Source organism: Phalacrocorax aristotelis, chromosome 9, assembly GCF_949628215.1.
Source record: "Phalacrocorax aristotelis chromosome 9, bGulAri2.1, whole genome shotgun sequence".
In the NCBI taxonomy this organism is placed as follows: Eukaryota; Metazoa; Chordata; class Aves; order Suliformes; family Phalacrocoracidae; genus Phalacrocorax; species Phalacrocorax aristotelis.
Window position 1 is genome coordinate 24,932,171 of NC_134284.1, and position 26,959 is coordinate 24,959,129.

Here is a 26,959-nt window from a genome sequence, read left to right on the forward strand (position 1 = left end):
GAGGTGTTCAAAGCTGGAGTACCCTTATAACAGATGATAGGTCAAAGCTTGCACAGTAGCAATCATACTTTAATAATATGATACTCTAAAAATACTATTTCATAGGTAGTAGTAATGTCTTAAGTCTGCAATTACTGGATCCTTGGGAACGCAGATTATGTCTATGGGATCCATAAAAAGTGATTAAGAAAAGTGCATTACTTGACAGTCAGCTTAAGGTAGCTGCACAGGCTGTGTCCCCACTGGGGCTTTCTTTCAGTTCTGGAAGCTGGAACAGATTGAAAGCCACTTTAGTAGTGATTTTTTTGGAGGTGCTGTTGATTATCGCTGCTTAATTTCTCCAACAGTATCCTTTTAGAACCGTATTTAGTAACAATGTCTTGTTATTGTTCTCCTGAGCTGTGCCTGTGTCAGATTCTGCCCTGCTCATCTGTAGGAAGATGTGTCTGGTCCGTGTTCAGCCACAAATTGTTCATGTTGTGGCGTGGCTGTGCTGGCATGGCGAGAGGATGCCGCTCTGTAAGCATCATGTGTGCTGTGCTGTGACAACACGCTGAGGCCCTGACAGCTCTCTCTGACATGTCTCCTATCTTTGAAACTGTTCTTCAGTCACTTTGCTGTGGCAGAGCCATGTCAGAATAGCTACTAGATTAGCCTTGTAAGTGCACCTGAAATAACCCAAACTTTTGCAGGGATGACTTATCCTGATTTTGAGGGAAACGATCTTTCTGGTGAAAAGTGCAGCAAAGATTAGAGAATCTCTAGACTGAAGAGAGAAGCCATTTTCAGTGCCTAAAGGTGAAGAATCACTATGTATTTATTGAACGTAAAAGTAATTTTATGATATTTTTCTGGACCCAAATGCTTATCAGGTGGTCATAAATATATTGTCTAATTGCTCTTAACTGCATACTTAGGCAGCATTTGTATGAAACCACTAATTGCTTAATCAGAAATTAATAGCGGTGGTAATATTCCCTCAGTTAGGAGGGCAAGTTATAGAAGATGCTGTAACATTGAGAGATTAAAATCCAAATTTCGAAAGTCAATCTGAAGCTTAACATTTATTAACCCCCTGCCCTCAGCTTCCATTGGCATTAATGACTCTTCTTAAGTGCCAACACACCTGGAAATTGGACCTGGATCTTAATTTTTACATAAGGAAGCAGAAGGTTAACAAACTTTAAAATTGCAAATAAAAGAGCTAAAATGAGGATGACGTAGTTATTTTGAATTAGAATACCTCTTTTTGGTGAGAATTGCATTCCTCTCTAAAATGGGGGTATGACTTGTAATGAAGTAGCTGTACTCTTGAAGTTAAATATTATAATGGTCTTTTAATGGCACCTTAATGGCCTCTCTGAGGACTTGCACTGAAATAATTTTACCTTCTCATAATTGCATTTCATAGTGGACTGTAGCAGCACAATTTAAGGTCTCCTTAATTTTTTCATTGGTTTGTTAAATATAATAAACCCTCTAAGTTACCCTTTTCTCAAATAAAGGAAGTATTAGGTTTTTTTTATTGTTGTATTAAGTATATCTTCCACACCCAAATACTTCGTCTGTCTCAGCAATAATAAGGTAGTAACTGATTTTTGTAAAATTTTATCTAAATGATGAAATAACAATAAGTGTATATTGAATTGATTTGCTGTCCAAGAGGAGAATTTCTCAAGATACTCTCTATTTCATGTGTATGCGTGACTCAGAAACTAGGTGTTGTGAAGAAGTAGATTATTACATATCCAGTGCTAATGCTATTCTGAGCAAATAGCCTGAAAGAAAGTGTCTGTTCAGCTTTGTTATTTTTGTGAAGCCCAGGTGTTGAATGGAAATAGTTCACTATAAATCTGGCACAACTTCAGCTCAACAGGCACAGCTACAGATATCCCATAATGAAAAGAAAATTTTGCAATTAGTTGCTGTGTCATGAAAGCACTCAAATATAACTGCTATTGAATAACTCTGAAACTTTTAATTGTGTTTTCATGTAAATGACCTGGCAGGCCAAGATTTTACCGTGTTCATACTCTGACAATTTTATTTCAGTACTTATCACAGAGGTGTTAGTTTCGGGTAGGCATCATTCATAAACAAACTAATTCTAATCTGTAGCTTCAGTTCATAAAGCAGCAGCACCTATTTCTGAATAATTATGTAATACTCTAGCATTTATTTACTTTAATTGAGCAATTAAATATGTTATTAGTATTCTGTTTTTTCATGTTGCGACATCCATGCATGTGTTACTTGTCAATGTTTAACAACATTTCATCTGGATGTGAAATGCGTGTGTATGTGCTATCCAAACAACTGCAAGCGAAGCCCTCCCTTTGAGAAGGTTGTGAAATGCTGGGGGATCGAGCTTGTTTGTCCAGAAACTGCATATAATTACCAGGGGAATAATACTGAAAACCAGCAAATGGAAATAATGTCTTGTCCCAGCTATCCATCTTGTCTGTTTCTCTGTAATTGCAGACATGAACATCCAGGAAATAGGAATTCACTAGTGTCCATGTTTTCTTTACTTTTTCCATTTCCAAATTGAGGGGATGGGAAAAAGTTATTTGCAGGTGAGATTAGTATGTCCTGAGAAAAATATAGGATGTGGGGTAAAACTTTAGCTTTTAATACAATATTAATATATAATTTAAAAATTCTGTAATAGAAATGTCTATGAAATGTTTATATCAGTCTTGTTCAGTCTCTTACCATTACCCTTTTTTTTTTAAATAATTTGCATCTTTCTTAAGAGTACTCTTTGCCAGTTTTGACTTTAAAGGCTCCCATGGAGACTGCTTTAATTATTTATATTGGCAAAACCCCAGCACACCCAGCCAATTTGTATACTTCAAAATTATTTATGTTTTCAGTTTTTATTGGCTGATTAGATTTTCCTAGGGCTACAAGTTTGCTTTTGAAGTATGGAGCTGTAGGTGTATTTCCAAGATGTAGATGGCCAACAAACAAGCTTAGGTTAAGTGTAGTAGCTCTTGTTATTCAAGCTTTGCTAAGAACATCCCCTTATTGTGTATAATCAGATGGATAGCTCTTGCCATAGTGGTGTGGGGGTTTTGTTCTCTTTTTACAGAACTCTTTTTTTATTTACCTTGTCTCTCCCTTTGCCAGCTGAAAATGTCAATGTTTTATCTTAGTCTATTAGTGTTTTCTTAAAATCATTTTATAGGTTGCTGGCAGCTCAAAGTATGCTTTTGAGTAGGTTTTTATTTTCCTGTTAATGGCAAAACCACCAAAACAAAGCTTTGCAATTAACAATTATGGAGCCTTCCTTGGGGAAAGGTCTGCTGAGTTTCTATGGGAGGGAAGATTAAAATAAACCACACTGAATAATTGGAAATGTATTTCATAGGCATGCTTAGTAAGTTAGTGTTGCCTCCTGAAGCGAAATGTAGTGCTTGTCCTTAACTCAGCCTTTGCTGGATTCACCAGGATCAAAGCTTGTTGACATATTTGCAAATCAGTTTTCATACCACCAACTAGTTTCTAGTAGTGCTGCTAACTTGGTTACCAGTATGCTACTATTATTAAAACTTACAATGCTTTTGCCTGAATAAAGCACCCTACAAAATAAGAGCTATCTTAAGATCTAATGTATTGATCTTTTTTTTTTTTGTAAAAGAGAAGATTTTCCACCTTGTTGGTTTGATAAATGTACTTGAAACATGTTCATATTAAAATTTTTGGTGGAAACAAAAAAATGAAGTAAGCCCTTATTCTGGCTGTCTCAGCTACTTGAATTTATTATATTTTGCTATTCTCCATTCTCTTTGTTTCTACATTAGTGAGACTAGTCTAGTAACAAACTATCCAAATACAAACTCCTATTTGGAGATTAAAGCAATAACAAAGTTCTCTCTTTTTTATCAGTCAGTAGTCCTATGCTTTGGATTAGTAAGATAATAGTGTTTTGGGTTACATCTGCTTCAAGAGAAAACCCTAGTGGTAATCTGTAAGTGCTTGCTCAAATGACAGTGTTGATATATATTTCTTATACCGTGTCTAGATTAGGAAGATGGATGCCATTTAAAATATGTTCCCTAGCACACTTTTAAACATTCCTGGAGCAAGTGTTCAACACATCTGAAAATGTGTTCGCTTTATCTGGTTCTACAGAATCCTGCTGAAAACTCTTTTTTGGGACACTTGGTTTACAACTTAAGCTGATATGCCCAAAATGTCACCAACCATAATCTATGTAACGATCTGAACATCTCTTTACATCCTTCATAACTGTATGAAAATAAGTTTTTTAACACTTACAGGTAATACACTAAGCTAGACCTTAGCTCGTAGTTTTTCCTGGACCTTAGCTCTTAGTTTTTACACAGTTTAACTACATGTTTAGACAAAGAGTGCAAAGACTGATCCATTTTCTAATTCTCCTTTCAGCAAATTTTACCTTCCACTTAAACTATAATATTTAGCTTGCTATTTTGAGAAGACAGTAATTGAAATAACAATAAAACATTAGAAATCTTCCTGTAGTTACTAGTTATTAAATTCCTAGAAATGTATACATATTACATTACATGGCTGTTCAAGATCACAGTTTTTCAGTCACACAGTGCCTTAGAAGAGGCTTAGGCAGACCTACCAACTCTAATGCTTGGCTATTTATTGCTTTTCAGCCCTTTGTTGCTTTTTTCCTGGCTTTCTCTTGCCTCAATTCTATGAACAAAAGACTGTACCTGTGCATGTGAATGACTTTTTATCCTTACTGCTGCTGGTTGGAGATACCCAAGGGGCAGTTTTAATTCTTGCAATCCTGCCCAAAGCTGCACCTCGTTCAAGTGGGGATTCTGAAGAAGCAGAATTTTGTAATTTTTTTGTGGGACTACTTCTGCCCTCTGGCCCATTGACTTTCGAAGAACCTTTTCAGTTTTGAGCCTGCTTTGCAAGCTAGAAAAGACATTTTCTGTAGGTAGTGTGGGGCTTCCTTCTTTATTTTTTTATTTTTTTTTTTTTTAAATTTTCTGATGAGATCAGAAAAGCAGTTCAGGAAGTACCATTCTCTTGAATCTATGCATGCTAGCAGATATGACATGTTCAGATTTCAGAGATGAATTCAGTTCTGCAGTTAAACAAAAAGGAAAAAAAAAACCATCAGTTTTTTTTCTCCTGGAGTCACACCAGGGAGCAATGTTATTCCAGAAAGGGAAAGGAGAGGATCATGTCTCTTCAGCCTCATAAGTCTGTGGAGCAATCTGAGCATGCTTTGGAAGGAAGCAGCCTATGTTCTAGTCAAAGCACTGTAATTCTTCATGCTTCCTGTAACTCAGTACTATCCCATATCATCCTTGAATGGGGCTGTTTCTTAAATGCCATCTTTGTATTTAGGTTAATCAAGGAGTTGGAAACAATTTCTTGCTGGCATTCATGTAGTAAGAGCCATTGACAGAGGAAGTTGGTAACTACAGAAGAATGGCACAACTTGTCTCAACTGAGGGGGAAGCATTCTGTTATTTTAGTATGGATGTTATGTTGAAAGGAATGGAATCGATCCATTAAAAAAGTTTTTAATTTTGTTATGCCTACTCCAGAAATTAATTTCGTGTTTAGTATTCTTGACTGGCTCTGCTGTAGTTCCTTTATACGTGTGAATTCAAAATACATACAATTTAATTCCTGATACTTGCTTCCAACCACTAATTTATCACAGTTGAATCATTGTTCTTGGGTTCACTGTGCAATTAGTGACTGTCTGTTTGAATAGACACACCTTTCTCTTTCTAGAAGTAAGGCTGGTATATTTTCTTTTCTGCAATCTAATTTGCTTGGAGGCAAGTGCATTATAGATAATCATAGAATGACAACAGAAGAGACGTATTCAATTCCTAATTTAGCAGTCTTCATATCACATTACTTTGGTTACTCTGCTTATGTTGCTGTGAGTTTTTTTTTCTAGGAATGAATGCCTAGTTTGGATGGTCAGTAAGATAAAAGCCTTTATTTTGTGTCCTATCGGCTGCTGGTTGATAGCATAGCAGACCCCTGATCATTCTTCTGTGGCTGCTGTTTACTTGAGTATCAAGTGCTTACCCTCGCCTGCTTTCTTTTGTGACTTACTAAGAGAGTTTTTATTATCTTCAACCCAAAGCCCCAATTTTCAGGGGTTATTTTCCTGAAAGCTTTCAGTCAGAAAATAGGATCTGGAAATATATCATCTATGATAAATCTCATCTGTTACATTGTTTAGTTGCTTACATGATTTGTGAACTTTTCGTCTTGAGGATAAGGAGGTCTGGTTATATTACCTAAAGTGCTGGTTGCAGTATTTTCACAACGTTCCTAAGCTAAAAAAGGAAAGCAAGCAATTTCTAAAGCCTTTATTTCCAAATATTATGAAGAATGTGAAAGAGCAATTGAATTACATCATGCCTCGGAGAAAGCAGAAAAGAAAATTGCTTTTGTAAAGAAATCTCTAGTATAATTTTGTCACTTGGCTGATTGTACCTGCCTTTTTGGCCCCATATATTAAACCTAGCAGATAACTATGTAATCACCATGCTTTCTATAATATGAGAGGAAATGAAATGAAAGCAATTGATGGAAAAGAAATGGAAAGCCATTGCTACAAATAGTGAAGTACAGAGGGATAAAACTAGTAGTGAAATATGAAGTAGCTCTACACATTAAAGCCAATTTTAATAAAATTGGAAAAAATGCAATTAAAGTGTTCATGATACCTTAATGCCAGAAAAGCATTGAAGAAAATATTTGAAAATAGCTAGCTAATTTCAAAGCTTTGAGTCTTGGCTGTTTATTTCTTTCAAATATTGGAGAATTCATTAGTTCATAATCCTAGATTTAGGGGAGATAATACAGTAATATGTGTCTTTTTTCCTAATAACAGTTGCATATTTCATTCTTTTCAGGATTCTTTGTAAAGAGAAAGGATGACCTGATTACTGTTAATAACGTAAAGCATGGCTTGAATGTGTGGCAGTAAGCAGTATTTTCAGAGTAGCAGGCTGAAATGTGTGCTTTTAACTTTTTAACTGAGCAATTAAAATCACATCTGACATCACAAGATGAAAGAACAACCTAAGGTTTAATGAGAATTTAGGATTTCATCTAGAAATAATACTGAGTGTCTGTAAGATCTGAGTTTTGATGTCAAGCAACAATGCTTAAAACAGTTGATCTCTTGGTAAAAATAATTGAATATAAATCTGTCCTCCTTTCAGACAGATGCATGATAGCGTCTAGTCCTATAATACTTGATACACATGTTTAAATGCCTATGAAGGAAGATATATATCTCAGCCTGTGTATTTTTTATTTAACTGTATTCTTGAAGTACTTGACTATCTCAGTTGAAAGAAAAACCCTGAAATGACTTTCATCCTGGAGAATCTGTTAATCTGGTATCTGAGTGTTTGGCAGAGAGAGGCAAACTCACATACAAAGGACTCATCCCTTTGCAGCTTCCTTCCTCCTTTTTTTAATGACAGCAGCTGCCTATACAGAGTGAGCACCAGCTACTGAGTAGACATTCATCTGAGGCTTTGGATAGAGTATGTTGGAACTTTCCCCCTAACCACATTTTCCCCTTATTATGATTAACCAGTAGAAATGCCATACTGCAGGAATGGGAAACTACTTAGAATCTCTGAGAAAATGCAGACTTGTTGGTGGCTTTGTGATGATCCGTTGATGGAATTTGAAGCACCTTTCCTTGGTAGCGAAATACAGTAGATTCTCCATTTGTTGGTGTAACGTGGTTAACATCTCTGCCACTTCTAGAGACAGAACAGTGTGTGTAACTTGGGACAGATGCATTCTGTTACAGCTGAGCATTCATAGTTCCCACCTTTTCATAATTTCTTATTTGTACAGACGGTGCATAGCTTGTCCTTTAATAGCCTTGTTTTGCGTTCTGCACAGCCGATTCTGTTTCTCGGTATGGCTCACCTTTATATGACTTTCTGTGGGCATAGCTGCATCTCTTAAGTGATTGCTGAAGAGCTAACTGTAAATACCAAATACCACTTCTTGCAAATAGCAAGTAGAGCTTCCCTTTCCCTGTGGAAGATGACTATTGAAACTTAAAACTCTGAAATTGTTCTGGGGATGTACTGCACAGCATCCTCCTTGCAGTAGGGCACACACTAATCTGTCAAGGTTACATTGAGCTAAATTTAGCAGATGTGAGACTTGATGGAAAATCTCAGGCAGGTCATCTGGAACCATATGTAGGTTTGAATTCACCTGGATGAAGCTTGCAGAGCATTGCCACTGCACAGCAGGACAGGGTCTGCCACCCTCTGCTGCTGCCTTGTTCGACTTCTCTATCCATTAAGCTGTGAAGCCACAGCAGAAGTGGCACCTCTCAGCTCAGTGATATTTAAAAGCACGTTTGTGGGGTCCAGTGAATTTGCACTGGACTGTATCTTGATGGAGGTCTGTCCTATCTTTCTGATTGAACCAACTGCTTGTATTGGGCATAAACTGTGGGGTTTGGTAGCATGGGCTGCAGGATTCTCCTGTGCGGGAGGAGGTCTTGAGCTGCCCTGTGCTGCTACAGCTGGTTTCAATTCATTCTGAAATGGATGAAAACAACTCACTGTGGGACAGAACTTCAGAGACGCATGTGGTGCCTCTGTTCATGCCTACTGAAGAAAAAGAGCAGCTGCTGAGGGCAGAGGACACAAGGAGACACATGAGGGAACATGAGATTGTGTGTGAAGACACACACAGAAGGCAATGAGAGGAGATAGGGGAAGAGGTGTACAACTGGAGAGAAGGAGCAGAGAAGCAGTAAGAAGCAAAGAGCAGGGGATGAAAACAGTAAGATGCAAGATGAGGCCAACAGGAAGCTTCTAGGCCCTGACCCCAGCCTCCTGCAATGGCCGTTGTCTTGCCAAAGGGATGTGGAAGGGACTGAGCGTAACACCTGGTGAAAACAGGGGAAGCTGGGGTAGGAGTAGGGGAGAAGTGCTGCACTGAAGTGGGTCCTGGGGAGGGAAAGTGCACCCCGAGTGCTCATTTAACTCTTGGTCTTTTTCCTCAATACTTGAATCTGTAATTAAATGTTTATCTTAATTGGCAATAAACTAAGTGAATTTTCTCAGTCAAGACTGCCTTGCCCAGGTGGTTCTAATTCCAGAAGGAACTGCAAGACAACCATTACCTGAGCAAAAAGAGCTGATGGAATGCGTAACAGTGGAGAGAAACATGGTATTTGGTAACTTGTCCTTGTTGCATGGTCAGTGGTCTCATCCACAGGAGTAGATAATTTGTTCTGTTTCACATAATGGAGGGAAATGTGTAGCTTTAGGGCAGCATTTTTTCCATTTATACAGCTCTTTTTAATCAAGGAGGAACTCAGAAATGCTGTTGAACCTGCTTTACTTCATCCTTCTTGTGAAAATTGAGTTTTCCTACTTAATCACTACAACATGACAGAAAAATATCCAAAGCATGTACCACCTGTTTTTCCTTTCATCTTGACTCATTCATTAACTTCCTCATATTAAAAGCCCTCCAAGACACAATTAACCCTTTTTTAATACTGTGAAGTTTGAAATTATCATTAAAACTCATTAAAGCAGAGAAACTTGCTTTCAAAAGCAGTTTAATATTAAAATTTTCCTGATTTCTCTTCTTGTGGGTAGGGTAGAATACTTAGAGTATGACCATCACGGTTCCAGTCTTCACTGACTGTTCAAGTCATTAATGATAATTGGTTGCTTTGCATTGCAGAACTGTGCTCTGTGCTAGAAGATACTTTGGTGAAATAATTTTCTATAATGGAGTGTTGTCCTCTGAGTATGGACTATATAATGATATTGTCAGCAAGTCCTTTTTGTCCAGTAAGAAGAAAATATAATTGAAGATAAAAATATGTTACCAAAAGTCATGCTTTTTTCTCCCCCTTTATTATTCCCCTGCACTGGGAATTGTGCTGTTGCCACAAGAAAGCAAACATCTACTTATGTTTTCTGATTTACTGAGTTGTTTTTGTTTTTAACATCCTTTAAAATGCAAAAAAATGCAGTCAATTTTATTTTGGTACTGACTTCATTGCTTGTGTCAACCTACATGAAAGTTGAATTTGATCTTGCTTTAAAAAAAATATTTTTTTTGTATTCTGTTAATTGCCTAGTCTGTTTCCAGCATTATATAAGCAGTCTTAGAATTGAGAAATTGATTGGTTATTCTGAATTTAGTCTATACTTTCTAAGCTCATATGCAGCATTGTTTTTATCCTGCAAGTTTTTGCAGGATGAAGATGACTAATCACAAAGAGAAGTACCATGAAGTAAAATGGTGACTTTAAAGCAATAAACTGCCTTGAGTTTACTGAAACTGCAATAAAACTATCATGAAGCACTGTCAAATAGTTGATTTATTTGTGCTACTAATATTAGAAGAAATGTTTGTAGCATTTGGTATCCATTTTATTAGACAACTCAACAGGTATTTTATTGTATTGTACAGTCATAAGATATTTGATAATTTAGCTTTTATTGAAGCAGAATATTCATAGGGAAAATAGTTTTGATATTCAGCCTTTTCTCACTGAAGTGAGCATACTGGATCTTTATATGGGTCATTTATTCCTAAACGTCTAATTTTATCTTAAAACTATGACAAAAAGAGCACCGTGAGAAGGATGTGCTTTTGATTATTGTGAACTATATTTGGTAACTGAAATTATAATTCAGTCTTGTTCTATTTTCTATATTATATTATTTGGAAACAACTGCCTTTCTCTTTAAAAATTATTTAAAAAATATAAGCAGGACTATCTATGTTCTGAAAATATTATCTGTTATATACTTAAAAATAATTGGATAACTAGTAGAATATGATTTTCAGAAGTGCTCAGGATCAACCTAGTTCTGTCCAGAAGAAACTGAGAAAGGAGAAGACTCGGAGCAGTCCTTAGAAATCTCCATGTAGATGTGTGATGGTATTCTTATCTGCCTTCTCGTAAGGTTAAGGTAAAATTCTACTTAAAATTACAAACTGAGTAAGAAATTATGATAATAGCCTATCTATAGGCAGATGTGAAAATCTGTAATCTGCTAGGGTTCCTCTTACTCAATGGAAAGCAAGATATGTCAGGGGCAAAAATTTGGAAGAAAAATGATTTAAAGGGAAAATATATTTGGGCACATCCCTGCACACAGGTAGGACCACGTTATGAATGGAATAGTATGACATGAATTGCCATTGAGAGGAATGTAGACATTTCAAGAAATAATACAAGTCATAAAAACGTATCACTGATTTGTGCCTTGTTAATTAAATGCCCTAATTCTAATCAACCATGAAATTATTTCAGATTTTTACAGTTCAGCAGATACAACTTCAGAATTCAAAGCTTTCTCAGCTCTGATGAATTGCTGTAGCTACTTATCAGTACATTGAAAAAATATTTTGATTCTTTATAAAGTTGTCCTTATCCTTCTGTTTAAGGTATGGGATGCTGTAGATACAGGCCGCTGTTTAAAAACATATTCTTGTCACTCCTGTGCTGTTCGAGCTGCCCAGTGGTCATCTTGTGGAAGAAGGATCCTCAGTGGAGGCTTTGATTCCATGTTGCATTTAACAGATGTAGAAACAGGTAAAGGTCACGTAAGCATGCATTATAGCCCTATCTTTACTGAGTTCAGATAACTTTGGATCTCATTAGCCTTATTCTTCTAAAACCATAAATAAAATCTACAAGTCAAAGTTAGAATCTTGAAACATGTACTCACTAAAAGAAAAAATCTCAATAATTATGGGTAGTTGGAGATATTTAAGAAAAATGAAATATCTTTAACTTCATGATCGCATGAATTTCTGTTGTCAGATACTGTGCAGATGAACAGAATGAAATGTAATTTTTATGTTCCGCTGTAATCATTCATTAAAGTGTTTGAAGAGCCTCTTAAGGCTGACTTTGGTAACATTTATACATATGGTTAATTTAAATATAGGCTCGTACCTCACTCTCATTTGGGTTGGTTTTGAGTTTGTGCTTAAAGTTAATTAGGTGATTCCCCCCCCCCGGGGAGGACCTTAATTAGGAGTATAGAAACTTCAATTCTGGTATGAAACCTTGAGACTGAACCTGTGTTGCTTTGATGCAGTTGTGAATTTGATCTGAGATTTAATTGTTGTGACCTTAAGAACTAACTTCCTGAATGCTCTCTCTCCTCATGTCTCCTTCACAAACTAAAGTGCTTCTATCAGCTATATTTCTTCTCTCCTTTATTTATGTTATCAGCATTTGTAAGGCAGCATTCATTGGGGCTGTACATAATAGAGTACCTCTGTGTGCATATAAATGAAGGATTAGGCCTAAATTAGTACCTTGTCAACTGAAGAGATGCAATTTTATTTTTTCCATTGAATTTAATTTTTAATGTTTAACGCCTGCAAAGGTGCAATTTTTTTTGGTAAGACTACAAAAAAATCCTTACAAAAATCACAAGAAGTTCTTGTCTAGGAGGATTTTCTCTTACGTATGAGAGATATCTGGAGAGCAGAAGTCCTATTCAGATGACCTGGGAAAGTGGCCAAGGAAATTTGTGAATATTGTTCTTATGAAGAGAAGATTCTTTTCCATGCTCTAAGAATTTATTTTTCTCAACATTTGTCATGCCAGAAGTATTTAAATTCAGTGATGGCTGGAAGGGTGCTGTTGTAGTTTGGAAATGTGAAACGTGACACAGTTAAGGAATATTGATGTTTTGAGAACATTCAGGTTCTGTAATGGGAAAAACAGCTTTATATATCTCATGTAGTAGTAGTACATGAGGTTAATACACCAAGCCATTAATTTCATCAGATGACTTCTCTTTTTTTTATTATTTTTGGTCTCATTGCAGCAACCTTCTCATTTCTGGTCTCGTATATAACTGAATTTTACTAATCCAGGGGGATTTAATTTTGACTGTAGTGCTTACAAATTCTAAACAGAACGGCTACTGCTGTTAATGGGATTTATAGTGGTAGAATAGGTTTTATGTGCCTGACTCATTCAGGCACATAATGTGGGGAAATGTGGGGATGTGGGGAAATCTTGTTTTTTAAAATCATAGAACAAATTCCAAAGATATGGAATTGTAATCGTATACTTTAATTTCTAATGTCTCTTTGACTTAACTATCCAGTAATGGAATGGTAGTGTGGATTAAGTTGGTTGTAGTGGTTCATTTGAAAGAAGTATTTCTAGTGTTTTAGGCAATGACAACAGTAACAAATACTTACCAAGTTTCAAAACTGATAAGCCTATAAATGGTTCTTTCCTTACTGACTTGTGAGTTACATAGTATTTCTAACTACTTAAATAAATTGTATGTGCGAAGGCAAAATGAATGCTTATAATCCTTGAAAATATCAGATATTCATTATTGCCTTATTTCAAGGACACAGGATTCCTTGTAGCTCCTGTGAACTGCAGCTGTAATGTTGATATTTGGACCTGACTTTGTGATACACACCTCATTTGGAAAAGTATGATATGAGTGATTGGAATTTTATTCTGATTTCTCTATGCATGCAGGCCAGTTTCTGATTTCCTTCTATGTTGTAAAGTTACTCTCTCTTTTTCATATATTTCAGTCAATTCTTTTCAGAGAAACAGGGCAAGCAGTTTGCCTCTGGAATCCAAATCAATTTGATATAAAAAGCCTCATTTCCATTTGAAAAACACTAAGGCAGCTATAAGATTTTCATTTACATTAGTTCACTGAATCATTCATTCCTCCTCACTCATCATCAGTGCTGAGATGATTTCTTTGATTAACTTCAGATAGATGTTAGAAGTGTTCCTTCACAGAAGACTTTTAGATACTTTTTTGGACTTTGCTCTTAATTACTTTCCATTGCTAGACTGAACTAACTGCCAGTGTGTTTAAATGCAGTAAATGCATGCTGGTGGGATTCTATAAATAATAATGCTGTCTTTAAGGCTCTGTGCTCTTGTCTTTTGTGTATGTTGTTCTGGTTCAACATTTTTCTAGTCATATTTGCTAAAGTCTGATCTTCTTATCTTTGTTTTCAGTGTAGATTTTATATATCTGTGTTATAGAAACGGTCTGAAGAGAATTACTTTTAAAAGTTTAAAATTTAAATACTTTTGAAAAATTTAGCAAAGGTTGCAAATACAGCTTAGTATATGTGTGGTATTGAGCGGCTCAGTTAGGCTTTTTTTTTGTTATTTTGTGTTGTTTTTCTCTTAGGAGCATAGTTTATGCCCTATTAAATCAAAATTGTAGTCTAATTGATAGTTTGTTCTGGGTCTGATGACAGCTGGTTATGAGATTCTTCAAAGGAAAGTGCAGGCATTGTTGTAACAAACGGTGCTAGAATAAATTCTCCAGGAAATTTTGTTTCTAAGCTTAGACTTAAGTTTCAGTATCCTTTGTCCTAGGATATTGCATTTTCTGGAGTGATTTCCTTTTTTTTTTTTAAAAATCTTTGTGACCTGAACAATGTCAGAATAGAAACAAATACTTAAATCTCATTAATCACAAAGCAGAATTTTAGTTGTTGGCATAGAAATCCTGATGCAAGTGTAGAAGACACATCCATGAAATGTTATCCTGCAGTTTTACAACATCAAACTTCTTCCCTTTGTGTGTATTTAATGAAATTTCTTATATATAAGAAGATCTAACATGCTGCAAGCAGGAAAAATGGCTGATAGGAACCTTATGAAGTTCAATAAGGACAAGTGCGAAGTCCTGCATCTGGAATGGAGTAATCCTGTGCAACAGAACAGGCTGGTGCTAAACTGGCTAGAAAGCAGCTTTGCAGAAAAATACTTGGGGGCCCTGGTGCTGAACATGAATCAGCAGTGTTGTCTTGCAGCAAAGAAGGTCAGCTTCATCCCGGGTCATATTAGCAAGTGTTTACCTGGTACATAGAGAAGATGATGCCAGGCTCTTCTCAGAGATGTGCTGTGTAAGGATGAGAGACAAAGGAGAAATATAGGGACACAGGAAACTTTTTGGCTCAACTGAAGGGTCATCAAACACTAAAACAGGCTGCCCAGAGAGGCCGTGGAGTCTCTATATTTGGAGATACTCAGAACTTCAGTGGACAGACCCCTAAGTAACCTGCTGCAGCTGGACCTACTTTGAGTAGTGGTTTGGACTAGATGACCCCTGGAGGTCCCAGCTACATGATTTGTTGATTCTGTGATGAAGAACAGAGAAAGAGAAGAATTCACGTTATTGAGGCACAAGGGGTTCACTTGTCCTGGTTTGGTGAAAATAGATGTTGCTGTATAAGTCTTCTTTTTCTAAATTCATTTTTTCTAGATTGTCATTTATTATCCTAAATGGTCATCCATCGTCCCAACATCAGAATGTCAAGCTAGGACTCTCCACAAATATGGTTATCTTGAAAAATGTTGTACATATTCAGAGTATGGGACTGATCTAAAATATGCATAAAATGTTCAAGGAACTCAAGGTTATTAATGCGTCATTCATGTGAGTGGTTCTGTGGCTACAGTTTGCATGAGGCAAGTTCAGTACTGCAATATGGGGTTTCATAAATGTTAGTAGATCCAAAAAATGCATCTGAGCTGCCTGTAAAGATTACTGGTTAATAGATTTCTTTATTGTCCTATTTTATATACATTATTTCTTTATAAAAATAAAACTTTTTGAAAGGTTTCACAAATGTAATAATAATGAAGCAGTCTGAACCAGTGAAACTCCCTGGTTTTGTTCATCTCTACTAACACCAGACTTGCAGTTATTTTCTACTGGTGATAGTTCAGACACTGTTATTTACAGTGTAGTAGGTAGTGGTATATTCAGAAAGTACTGAAAAAATGCTTTTGAAACAGTTCTAGGTCAAGTACATTTGACATTTAACTTCTGTTACATCCAGATGTAATGGATGTGCTCTACCAAGTTTAGAACGGTAACCGTATTTTTAAAATTTATTTATAACTATTTTATTTTTGGAGTATGTATTTTATTCATCAGTGGATTTTTCATTAGTCACAAATGAATTGGTGCAATAGCATAGGCAGAACATTGGCTGGGTCGATACTATTTGCATATTGTAGATACTTTTAATTTCTTTAATATTATGACAGAGGGAAGGTTCCAAAAAATTTTGGCACATTTCCTATGTTGCCAAATGCTGCAGTTGTATTTGAGTTCATGGTCTGAGTTTGATTTCAAATATAATGTCCTCAGAGTTATAATGGGGAATTTAAATTCACCATTATTTTGAATGTTATCTCATTACAGGGCCAGGATACTGAAATTAAGCTGTTGGTTTTGAAGGAAAGCTCAGATTATATATAACGTGGTCACTTAAATCTGGCTTGGTTTTTTTTAACCTGTTTTATTTTACATTATTTTGAGACTGTCTTAATGGAACATTTTGTACCTCCAAGAGGATGGTCCAAGTCTGCTTTTCTATATGTTCTTTCAGATTCTAATTTGGTAATCCTATACATATTATTATTGTTTATGTAGTTGTATTTGTTCACATAGAGTTTTAGTGCTCATACGTAAACATCACCTCAGGAGAGCTGTGACTTCCTTCTATTCTTCCTCTTCTCTTCTAGTACTATGTATATAGTATGTTGCTTTGATATGCATGAAGGTTTTATATGACACCTCAGAAAAATGTCCAGTTGGTTGAAGCACATGATTGGGAAAAGCCAACATGGCTTCACTAAAGGCAGATCGTGCTTGACAAACCTGGTGGCCTTCTATGACAAAGTGACTTGCCTGGTTGACATGGGGCAGGCAGTGGACATTGTCTACCTGGACTTCTCCAAGGCCTTTGATACAGTCCCCCACAGTCTCCTCCTGGAGAAATTGATGCGTTATGGCCTAGACAAGTGGTCTGTGCAGTGGGTGGGGAACTGGCTGGCAGGCCGCACCCAAAGGGTGGTGATAAATAGCTCCTCTTCCAAGTGACAACCTGTCACAAGTGGAGTCCCCCAGGGATCGATATTGGGCCCAATGTTATTCAATATCTTTATAAGTGATCTGGATAACAGGATCAAGTGTCGCCTGATGAAATTTGCTGATGACACCAAGTTGAGTGGGGAAGTAGACACTCCAGAAGGGAGAGCTGCTCTGCAGGAAGATCTGGATAGGCTGGAAGAGTGGGCCAGCAAGAACCTTATGAAGTTCAGCAAGGAGAAGTGTAAGGTCATGCACCTGGGAAAACATAATCCAGGAGTGCAATACAGACTGGGATCCACCTGGCTGGAGAGCAGCTCTGTGGAAAGGGACCTGGGGGTCCTGGTGGACAGAAAGCTCAACATAAGCGAACAGTGTGCTGCTGCACCCAAGAAGGCCAACAGGGTGCTGGGTTGCATCAAAAAGGGCATCACCAGCAGAGATAAAGAAGTCATCATCCTGCTCTACTCAGCGCTTGTCAGGCCACACCTGGCGTACTGTGTGCAGTTTTGGTCCCCGCTATACAAAAAGGACGTGGACAGGCTGGAAGGGGTCCAGAGAAGGGCCACCAAGATGATCAAAGGACTGGGAAGCTGCCATATGAGGATAGGCTGGGAGAGCTGGATTTGTTTAGCCTTGAGAAAAGGAGGCTTAGAGGGGATCTCATCCCCATGTACCAGTACTTAAGGGGCAGCTACAAAGAAGATGGAGACTCCCTTTTTACAAGGAGTCGCATGGAGAGGACAAGGGGGAATGGACACAAGTTGCTCTTGGGGAGATTCCGATTGGACACGAGAGGGAAATTTTTCACAGTGAGGACAGTCACCATTGGAATAATCTCCCCAGGGAAGTGGTTGACTCGGCCACGTTGGACACCTTCAAGAGTCGTCTGGACAGGGTGCTGGGCCATCTTGTCTAGACTGTGCTCTTCCTAGAAAGGTTGGACTAGATGATCCCTGAGGTCCCTTCCAACCTGTGATTTTTTAAAAATCTTTTTTCTTTGGAATGCATACAGGTATCTTTGAGCTGAGATCTCAAGATTCCCCCCAAAATTCAGCAGTTTTAAGTAATATGTTGAGCATAGTTTAGTGGTCTCTCTCCATCCAGGAGGTAACAGCATTTTGCTTTTAATACTCTACTAATGTAAAGTCCTTGCAGGAAGAAGAAAGAAAAATGTTTATTTTGGGGACATTTTGAAGGGTAAATGATAAAGTGATTTAATATTTCAAGCACCTTTGCATGCCAGAAACTTGTGACTATTTTGGGAAAAAAATTAGGAAGCACATATAGTCAGTATAACTATAGACAAAATGGATATGTAACAGCCAACATAGATTTGTTAAGAACAAATTATGTCTGATCAGTCTAATTTTTTCTCACTATTGCACATAAGAGAGATTGTGACTCTAATGAGATTCTTTTCTTTATATATATATTGTCTCATGTCTTTTTGTAAACACTCTAGGGAAATTTGTTTTGATTAGCAAGATCACTGTCATGTCCTTGTAAGTCTTAGGCTTCACTTTTCTTTACAGATTAGTGTAAGGAAGTGAATGTTTTTGGATTAAGCAGGTAAGGGTGTGAACCTGAGGACCACTAAACACAGTTACAGAAGCATCCTGTGCTCAATGACTGTGCTGATGTTCTGTGAAAAATTCACAATGTTAAATAGCCTTTAAAATATCTGATTTCATAGTTGAGCAGTTTCACAGTAGGCTGCAGAATAAAGGAGCAGAAACATATGTTCAAGATCCTTTAACAGTTTTTTTTCATACTGTGTATGTTACTGGTGAGCCTTTAATGAATGAAGAATTGAATTAAAGCACTTAAGACACACTACAAAGGTGTAGTAGATACTGTTACTGAAATTGTGAAAATTAAAGATTGAGAGAAACATTTGCTTTCTGCTTTGGAATAACAGCCTCTCATACAGGAAAATGATATGTGGTATGGATTTTGCCTCAATTAACCAAATAGATTTTCAGAAGATGTAATTTTCTCAGTCTATGAACTGGCTGAATCTTTGTTATGCTGCCTTTAGGAACTAAAATACAATAAATATATACACAGTAAAGGTATATACAAGCTTGCTGATTTACACCCGTTGTACTCTGCTATGGGTAAAGGAGTCTTCTCCTCAAAGGACATCTTTTGCAGTATGTAAGATAAGGCCCCCAAAAGTTGAATGCTTAATGTTAATAAACTGAATAATTGTAGACAAATATACATATAACTGTAAATAGGAAATTCCAGAAAGGTGGAGCAGGGTCTCCAGCAAACACTGAAGCTGGATTTCCCAAGCCATGGGGATAGTTTCTGTCACAGTGTGGTTATAGCATGGGAAGCAGCAAATCTGCTCATAGTAGTAAAACACACTAAATAAAGTTTGTACAGAAAGGAGCTAAGAGTTGAATTAATTGTTTTAATGTACTGAATTGCATGAGTTATTTTGTCTCACATCATCTTCCACAGTGACCTGTTCCATCTCTCAGATGCATATTTTTCCTAAGTTTCTGAGGTTCTGAATGATTTACGGTGCTAGAGGTTTCATAACTGTGTAGAGAATGTGCCTCAGCATTTCAGCCCTGCAGTCCTAATACTTAAAGGTAAGGGTTTAAGGGATGTATTCATATAGATGTTAGGAAAGTTCATTTTGCTGGGTTCAGGCATGTTTGTATGGCAAGCAGTTCTCTGTATTGTGCATAAATTTCAGTTCTAGTAATAGGAGCGTTTCCTTGCTGTACTGCTGTAATCCTGCCCTTCTGAGTATGGTATCTGCCACTTCTTTGCTCCCATCCTCTTCTTTTCTGCATTCCAGCCTTTTTCTAATTTTCTGTGACATGGCAGTGAATGAAATTCACGTATGCATCTAATAACACCAAACTCTCCAGAACACTGTTTACTGAGCTTCCAAAAAGAGACATTTGAGGAAAAAGAATGTTTTAAGAAAGTCAGTTAAACTGTTAATGTTTGTCAGAAGGTTAGACAATGAGTTCCACTGGATCACTTATGTATATGTTTAAAGATATCTGAACAACATACTTTATGGACTGCTTGATGCGTCCTTTATAAAGCTGTTTGACAGGATTAGTACAGGTAGGCTGCAGTTTTGCTAATTTCTGGCTGCAGTGCCATTAAAAACTTGTTGATTATACTCCCAGAGCGTTTATTAAATTAGGTACTGGTAGGAACCAAATTCCTTTGGGAGCAAGGTGCTATTAAACTGACTAGCGAACCTCCATGGGGAAATTCAGTATTTTCTTAAGTGCTGTGGATGGGAGTAAGATGCAAATGATGCCTGGTAGTGGTGTACATGAGAGAAATATCTTGTTGCTCCTATAACTGGTGATTTTAATACTTTCTTCCTTCCCTGTGGAGTCTTCCCCCCCCCCCCCGTAGCTGTTGGGGTACTGAAAGCTCCCATGGTGAGAGATGGTCACTGTTGCATAGGACTTGTAGAGAGAACCTCTGCTGCCTTTATGACTTTTTTCTCTTTTTGGGGAAGGAACTTATGGACTAAATTAAGTCTTTCTTTCAGTAGTGAGAGAGAGGCCTTTTAGATCTTGCATGGGTAATCGGTGTAGAATCTTTTTAAAACGAACAAAAAAACCCTACAAAAACCAGAGTTCATGTAGAACAACACTCAACCCTTCCTTATGGTCCCTGCAATCTATTTGCTCTGCCCCTGCTAGCTTGAAGAGCATGTGTGATGCAGTAAAGTCTCTATCTTCTCTTCTTTAAAATGAATAAATATATAATTTGACAAGTCTTAGCCTCTTGACTGTGTAAGCTGAGTTCAGCAGATGGGGAAAATGGAACTGATCACAAAAATAAAATAAATTGCCTCCAGATCATGAAATAAGAACCAAAAAAATCTATATGAATGGTTTTCAGTATCATTCACCTAACAGTAAGTATTTACATGTCATTAATGTTTTTAGCTCAAGGTATTTTCAGTTGTTTAAGAAAGCCTATCTTAATACAACTCTTACTTGCTGAAAGTGTAGATTAATGAATATTTTAAGAAGCTTTTGTCATAGTATTTTAAGGGTTGGCTTTTTTTTACTTCTGTGATACCTTCTTCACTGTGGCTTAAAGCAGTAAGTAACTTTATTTAATGTAGATCTTTATATGTGATATGTAGAATGTAAAGCACAAGTGAAATTGTGAAGCTGAGCAAATGTATTTATCTTGGTCCATGCTGCTGTTCCAAAAATTATATTTCAGTGCATGTACATTAACATCATTAATTTGTTGGGATGAAAGGAAGCAGCAGACTGTGGAAAAGTCCTATAAATTAACCTAGCTGAATTCTATTGCCTTTGAAACTGTGAACCATCCAATTGATACAAACCACAGGATCCTGTGGAGATTAGTGTACACAATTAAATGTTGGGAACAGTGTATCTGTGGGAACAGTTATTGCCTTCATATGATGGTATGCAAATTATTTCCTACTTTCAACATGAAGTTTCACTCCTACCTTCACAGAAAGATAAGTAAACAACTCAAGAGTTGTAGTGTAGTTTGGGACGTGGTATTTCTGTACAGACAATATTTTGTTCTAGTTATTTTTATCCCACTGAAAGACAGACTACAGCATCTCTGAGGGAAACATTCTACCACTAGATTTGTAGATTTAGTCCTACATGTTGACTGAACTGGGACCTTGGTGGAGCTCCTCTCCTTAGTGTGCGAAACCCCTTTTACTCTCCTTTCAGTAGGAAGCAGTCAGTGGTGCAGAGGCCCATGAGCAGAAGCAATTTCATGTGGATAGAAATTAATTAGTTCAGTCTTGTATCTTCAGTACATCAGAGTAGTCCCAGATACTTGAAATGTGTTAATATGAAGGTATTCACCTTTGACAACCTTGATATTTTTGAAACTAGGTTGAAATGAGTAACGTATTTAATTTTCTGCTCAAATTTTCATCTCAGCTTCTCATTTTATTTTAGGGAAGCAGGTATTTAGCAGCAAAAATGAATTTAGGATCAGTGTGCTGAAGTTCCACCCTACGGAGTCAAATATTTTCATTTGTGGAGGGTTCAGCCCAGAAGTTAAAGCCTGGGATATAAGGACTTCTAAGGTAATAGAAATCTTTTTCCTCTTTCTCTTTTAGAATGTTTTCTGGGTTGGATGGGCTGTGCATTACTGAGCTGCTAGATGTACTGGGTTTTCAATGAAATGTTATTCTGAAGTATTTTGCATCTGTCATTGATTGTGTGGCCATTTGCTAATATGAACCTTTGTAATGTTTTTGGAGCACTAAGAGGAATATTGTACACAAAAAATACGATTTTTTTTTGTTTATGTAAATAAGAGTAACATAGTTGAATAAAATAAAGCCAATAGCTCGCTTCAGGACTGTGGAAAGGGCAGTTGTGTACTAGGAAGCAGTACAGCTAACTTGCTCTTCAAGCTGTTACGGGTGGCTCAGGATGTGCGTACATTACATTCATGAAGGGCCACAGAGAGGCATGTATAGCCTCTGCCTTTACTTTATCATGAACCATGAACAACAGCATGCTCCCAGCTGCTATTCAGAGCTCAGGTAAGACTAGAGTTGTACTCCGCCAGTGGAAGCATAAGGCAAGCCGACACCCTCATGCACAGAACAGCTCAAAGAGCAGCAGTGACTGTAAAGTGAGTAGTTCTTTGTTTTCCATTGAATTTCTGTGTGGGTAGATCCTACTCATCATAGTTAGCCATCTGTTTGCTCTTGAGGGTGACAGAAGGAATCTGAAAAAGATAAGATTGCTTATCCATACTTTGTCTCTGACTTTGATGGATTAAGAATAATAGGTGAGAGATGTAAGCAGATGCATTTCAGGTATGAGGGCTCTAACAGAAGAGCTCTGAAATAGTTGTAGGAGTTGCTTTATTAAGGAAACACAGTATTATTGTGCAATTAACAATCTAATTCCTGTGCTGCAGTTGTTCCCTTGGATTTGTCACTGATGTTTGAGAAAATAATTGCATAGCGTCTATACCACAGGCTTCCCTCACATGCATAAGTTCTTACAAGAAAAATATTAGTAAGTAAGTACATATCAAGACTGCCAAGTCTGAGGCTACTCTCAAAATAAATTTATTGAGTTTGATTTACAATGTCAGCATGAAAACCTTTGTAAAAAGTTTGATGGGATCTATTCCATCCATCATGCTTGCATGATGGCTAGTTTTCCTTGATAAGGATATGAAGAGATATTCAAAGCACAGTTCTATGAAGGAAGATGATTCTAGTTTTAGATTGCCAAAATTGTAAATACTTATGATAAAGAATATCTATGTAAGTTTTTAAAGTTACTCTAGAGAACAAGTTGTATGAGGAGAGTTGAGGGAACTGGGGTTGTTTAGCCTGGAGAAGAGGAGGCTGAGGGGAGACCTTACTGCTCTCTACAACTATCTGAAAGGAGGTTGTGGTGAGGTGAGCGTTGGTCTCTTCTCCCAGGTCACTAGCGACAGGACAAGAGGAAATGGCTTCAAACTGCATCAGGGGAGGTTTAGATTGGATATTAGGAAAAATTTCTTTACTGAAAGAGTGGTCAGGCATTGGAACAGGCTGCCCAGAGAGGTGGTTGAGTTGCCATCTCCGGAGGTATTTAAAAGATATGTTGATGCAGCACTTCAGGGCATGGTTTAGGAAGCATGGTAGTGTTGGGTTGATGGTTGGACTTGACGATCCTAGAGGTCTTTTCCAACCTTAATGATTCAATGATTCTATGAGTTTATGAAATCCTCCATAATAACTCTTCCCTCCCTCTCCCTGCCTTGCACTGGTGTACAGTATTCTGGTGTTGCCAATAAGTGATTTTGGTATACCGTCTTTAGCATAGGCAACTTGCAGAACTGAAAACATGTACCACACAAATAGGAAGTAGTACCAGTTCAAAGGGTGTTTCTTCCAGGTGATCAGAGGTTACCCTGTAAATTTACTGTAGAACAAAAGCATTACTTTTTCTCTGGCAGTGGGCTGGAGAAGAAAGACTAATAGAGATCTTCTCTCCTGAACAGCAGGGTCAGTGGTTTCATAGCATGCAAATGAGGCAGGGAATGCAGTTGTTCGTTCTTGAGATTCTCGTAACAGTAGACCTTAACTGTGGGGAGGAGATGCAGTCTGTAATTGAACACTTAGCTGTCTTTTTTAACATAGAGAAGAACATTGTATGTTATGGTAGGCTGAACTTCCTTTAAAAAGTATTTCAGGAACTAAATGGGTATAATCTTCTAAGGCTTAAAGATTGTTGACAGTAGTGGTCAAATTTGAGATACTTGGTCCAGGTCAACGAGCATATGGCAGATGTAGGTGGCAAAACATTCTTTCTGAGATCTTCTGACTTGGTGCAATAAGCTTTCCTGTGAACGATATTGCAGTTATACACAGTCAAATGATAGTCTTGTTGTGTACAAAGTCAATGACAGTCTTTCTTTCACCCCCTGTAGTTTCTTTATGATGGATTTTATGCCTATGTATGTCTTTGAGGCACTATCTCCAAGAATCCTGTAAAGATGATTTTTCTTTAGATTTGAAATCAACTGTGATTGATAAGTATGTTCATGCCAAAAATGGCAACACCTCCAGCTTGTGTGTGTCTAAGGTGCCCAGTCTCTACAGATGGAAAACAATAAGTGATTCTGTTCTATAGTAACAAATTACCTAAATGACATGTTGCAAAAATATGCCTGTGTGAAACGGAAGCTTACTGTTGGTTACAGTTATGGAGGAATGTGGTTAGAAATCTTTCATAGATAGTAGGAGAAATCTCAAATATTGGTAGTGGAGAAGGCAATTCAGTTTCAAGGAAGTAGAAAATTAATTTACAGTTCAAGGTTTATGCTTCAACAAGATCTTTTTTTTTTTTAGCAGTTCTGATACCAGGGATTTTGATGACAAAACCTGAGGACAATGCAAAAATGGCATTGTCTCAAGTAGAATTAAAGGGCTAAATAACAGATGTTAATGCTTGTGCTAGATAAGTTAATTCTGAGTTAATGAAAGTGGGCCCCCCCGTTTAAGAGGACAGGGAGCTGCTCAAGCAAGTCCAGCAGAGAGCTACCAAGATGACCAGGGGAGTGGAGCATCTCCCTTATGAGGAAAGGCTGAGAGACCTGGGTTTGTTCAGCCTGGAGAAGAGAAGGCTGAGGGGACCTTAGCAATACTTACAAATATCTGAAGGGTGGGTGTCAAGGGGGTGGGACTGGACTCTTTTCAAATAGTGCCCAACGACAGGACAAGAGGCAATGGACATAAGGTGGAACCCAGGAATTTCCAGCTAAACATGAGAAAAAAACTCCTTTCCCGTGCGGGTGCCAGAGCAGGGGCACAGGCTGCCCAGGGAGGCTGTGGGTTCCCTTCCCTGGAGACATTCAAACCCCGCCTGGACGCGATCCTGTGCCCCCTGCTCTGGGTGTCCCTGCTCAAGCAGGGGGTTCGATGAGATGATCTCCAGAGGTCCCTTCCACCCCCTGCCGTTCTGTGATTCTGTGAGTAATCTCCTGAGTGTGATGCTCTCCTATTATCAGTATTTCTGGCAGTCCCTGTATTTTGGTTTTATCTTTGAACAGTGTTACAGTGGCACCAAGACAAATGGCTTGAAAAACACTGTTCTTGGTCCTTTTTCTCCCTTGTGAAATTTCAGTTTCGGTAGTGCTTTGTCTTTGTACCAGATGCATCTTCTTCCTGTTAGGTTTAAATTCTGGTGCCTCAGTTCAACCACAGCTAAACTGTCAATTGATATGTCTGATATAGTTTGCATGAGGCATTATTACAGTGAGGAGCAGACGAATGCGTTGAGTTGGAGATTGCAGTAGAAGATGAAAAGATAAGGGCAATGTGCAATTTGTGAGGTATTGGCCTTTGTAAAATGCATTGTAAGAAAGCAAAGAAGCAAACCCATACTAATAAACTGTAGATTTTAATAGTCCACCCATTCATATCTTCTGTAATTCTGACTACCAGTACCCTGGCTTGAGAGGATGTTTTGACATAGCAACTTTTGTGTAAACTACATCTGGCAAAATTGCAGGGGAAAATTGCAATTTTCATTACTTTACCACTGCGCAGACATAAGAAACAATGGTTATGCCTGGGGTCACCTCTGTGTAGGTTGCAGGGGCTGACATATAAGCTGCATGTGCGTCTGTAGTGAACACTTTAGGTGGCAGCATATATGGTTCATTTCCAGAGGACAGACACTGTAAAAGCTATTTATATCTATGTAGATGAGAAACATGAATACTTAACATTTTATTAATTTGATTGTACATTGAGTCTAAAACAGCCCTAATTTTCTACTAATTAGGGAGTATATTATCTTTGAGGTTCAAACAGTATTTTATTGTACCTTTATGCTTTACTGCCCAGCTGTGGATTTTTTGCCTCCTTGCTTACTGATCTGGGTGCGGTGCATTTTTCAAGTGGATGCAATGAGGTATTTGTCTTTCCCTGGGCCATTCCCTGTCCACTTTTAATTCTGTTGCCAGAGTAGATGATACTCAAGATAGGTACATTACGAATTTTTTCCTTTTGTCTGAGAGTACTGCTGTTGTGTGCAATATGTCACAACATTGCATGCTGTGACATCCTTTGATCCCATCTTATGACGTGATTTCTCAAAAGGCACTGTGGTCTGTGGCCAGGATGCTATATACAGCAAAAATGAGACCAGCAGAATAAATCATTTTTGTCTTGGTGTCTAACCATACACTTATTTTTGCAATGCTGAAGCTGTAGCCTTGGAACCTGCCTTAAAGAGCTGTTGACCACGGAGGAATGCACACAGTGTTGTCTCTGTATCTGCAGGACACTTGAGTGCTTAGAAAGATTGTGTGTAACTCTATTTCCGTACACTGATGCTAATGAAGAGATAAGGGAAACATCCCACTGTATTACAAGGAAATAATTTACTTTCCAAGAGAATAAATAAGTGAATGAATGTGTATTCTAATAGGTAAAATAGGAAAGATTTTAGGCTTGGTAAAACAAAATCCCCAGCCTGTTTCTTTTGTACGGATCCTGTACTGGGTTGTCTCTGGAAGATTTTAGAAGCTCT

General features: G+C 37.6%; 1 protein-coding gene across 5 annotated transcripts in view; it reads left to right on the forward strand.

Moving 5' to 3' along the window:
- The window catches only part of WDR25 (WD repeat domain 25), a 69,536-nt gene that overhangs the window by 24,624 nt on the left and 17,953 nt on the right, over positions 1-26,959 (forward strand). For all 5 annotated transcript variants that reach the window (XM_075103915.1, XM_075103917.1, XM_075103916.1 and 2 more), the window contains 2 exons: positions 11,452-11,599; positions 21,863-21,993. In XM_075103915.1, the coding sequence (XP_074960016.1) occupies positions 11,452-11,599; positions 21,863-21,993 (279 nt within the window). The remainder of the gene's footprint in view (positions 1-11,451; positions 11,600-21,862; positions 21,994-26,959) is intronic.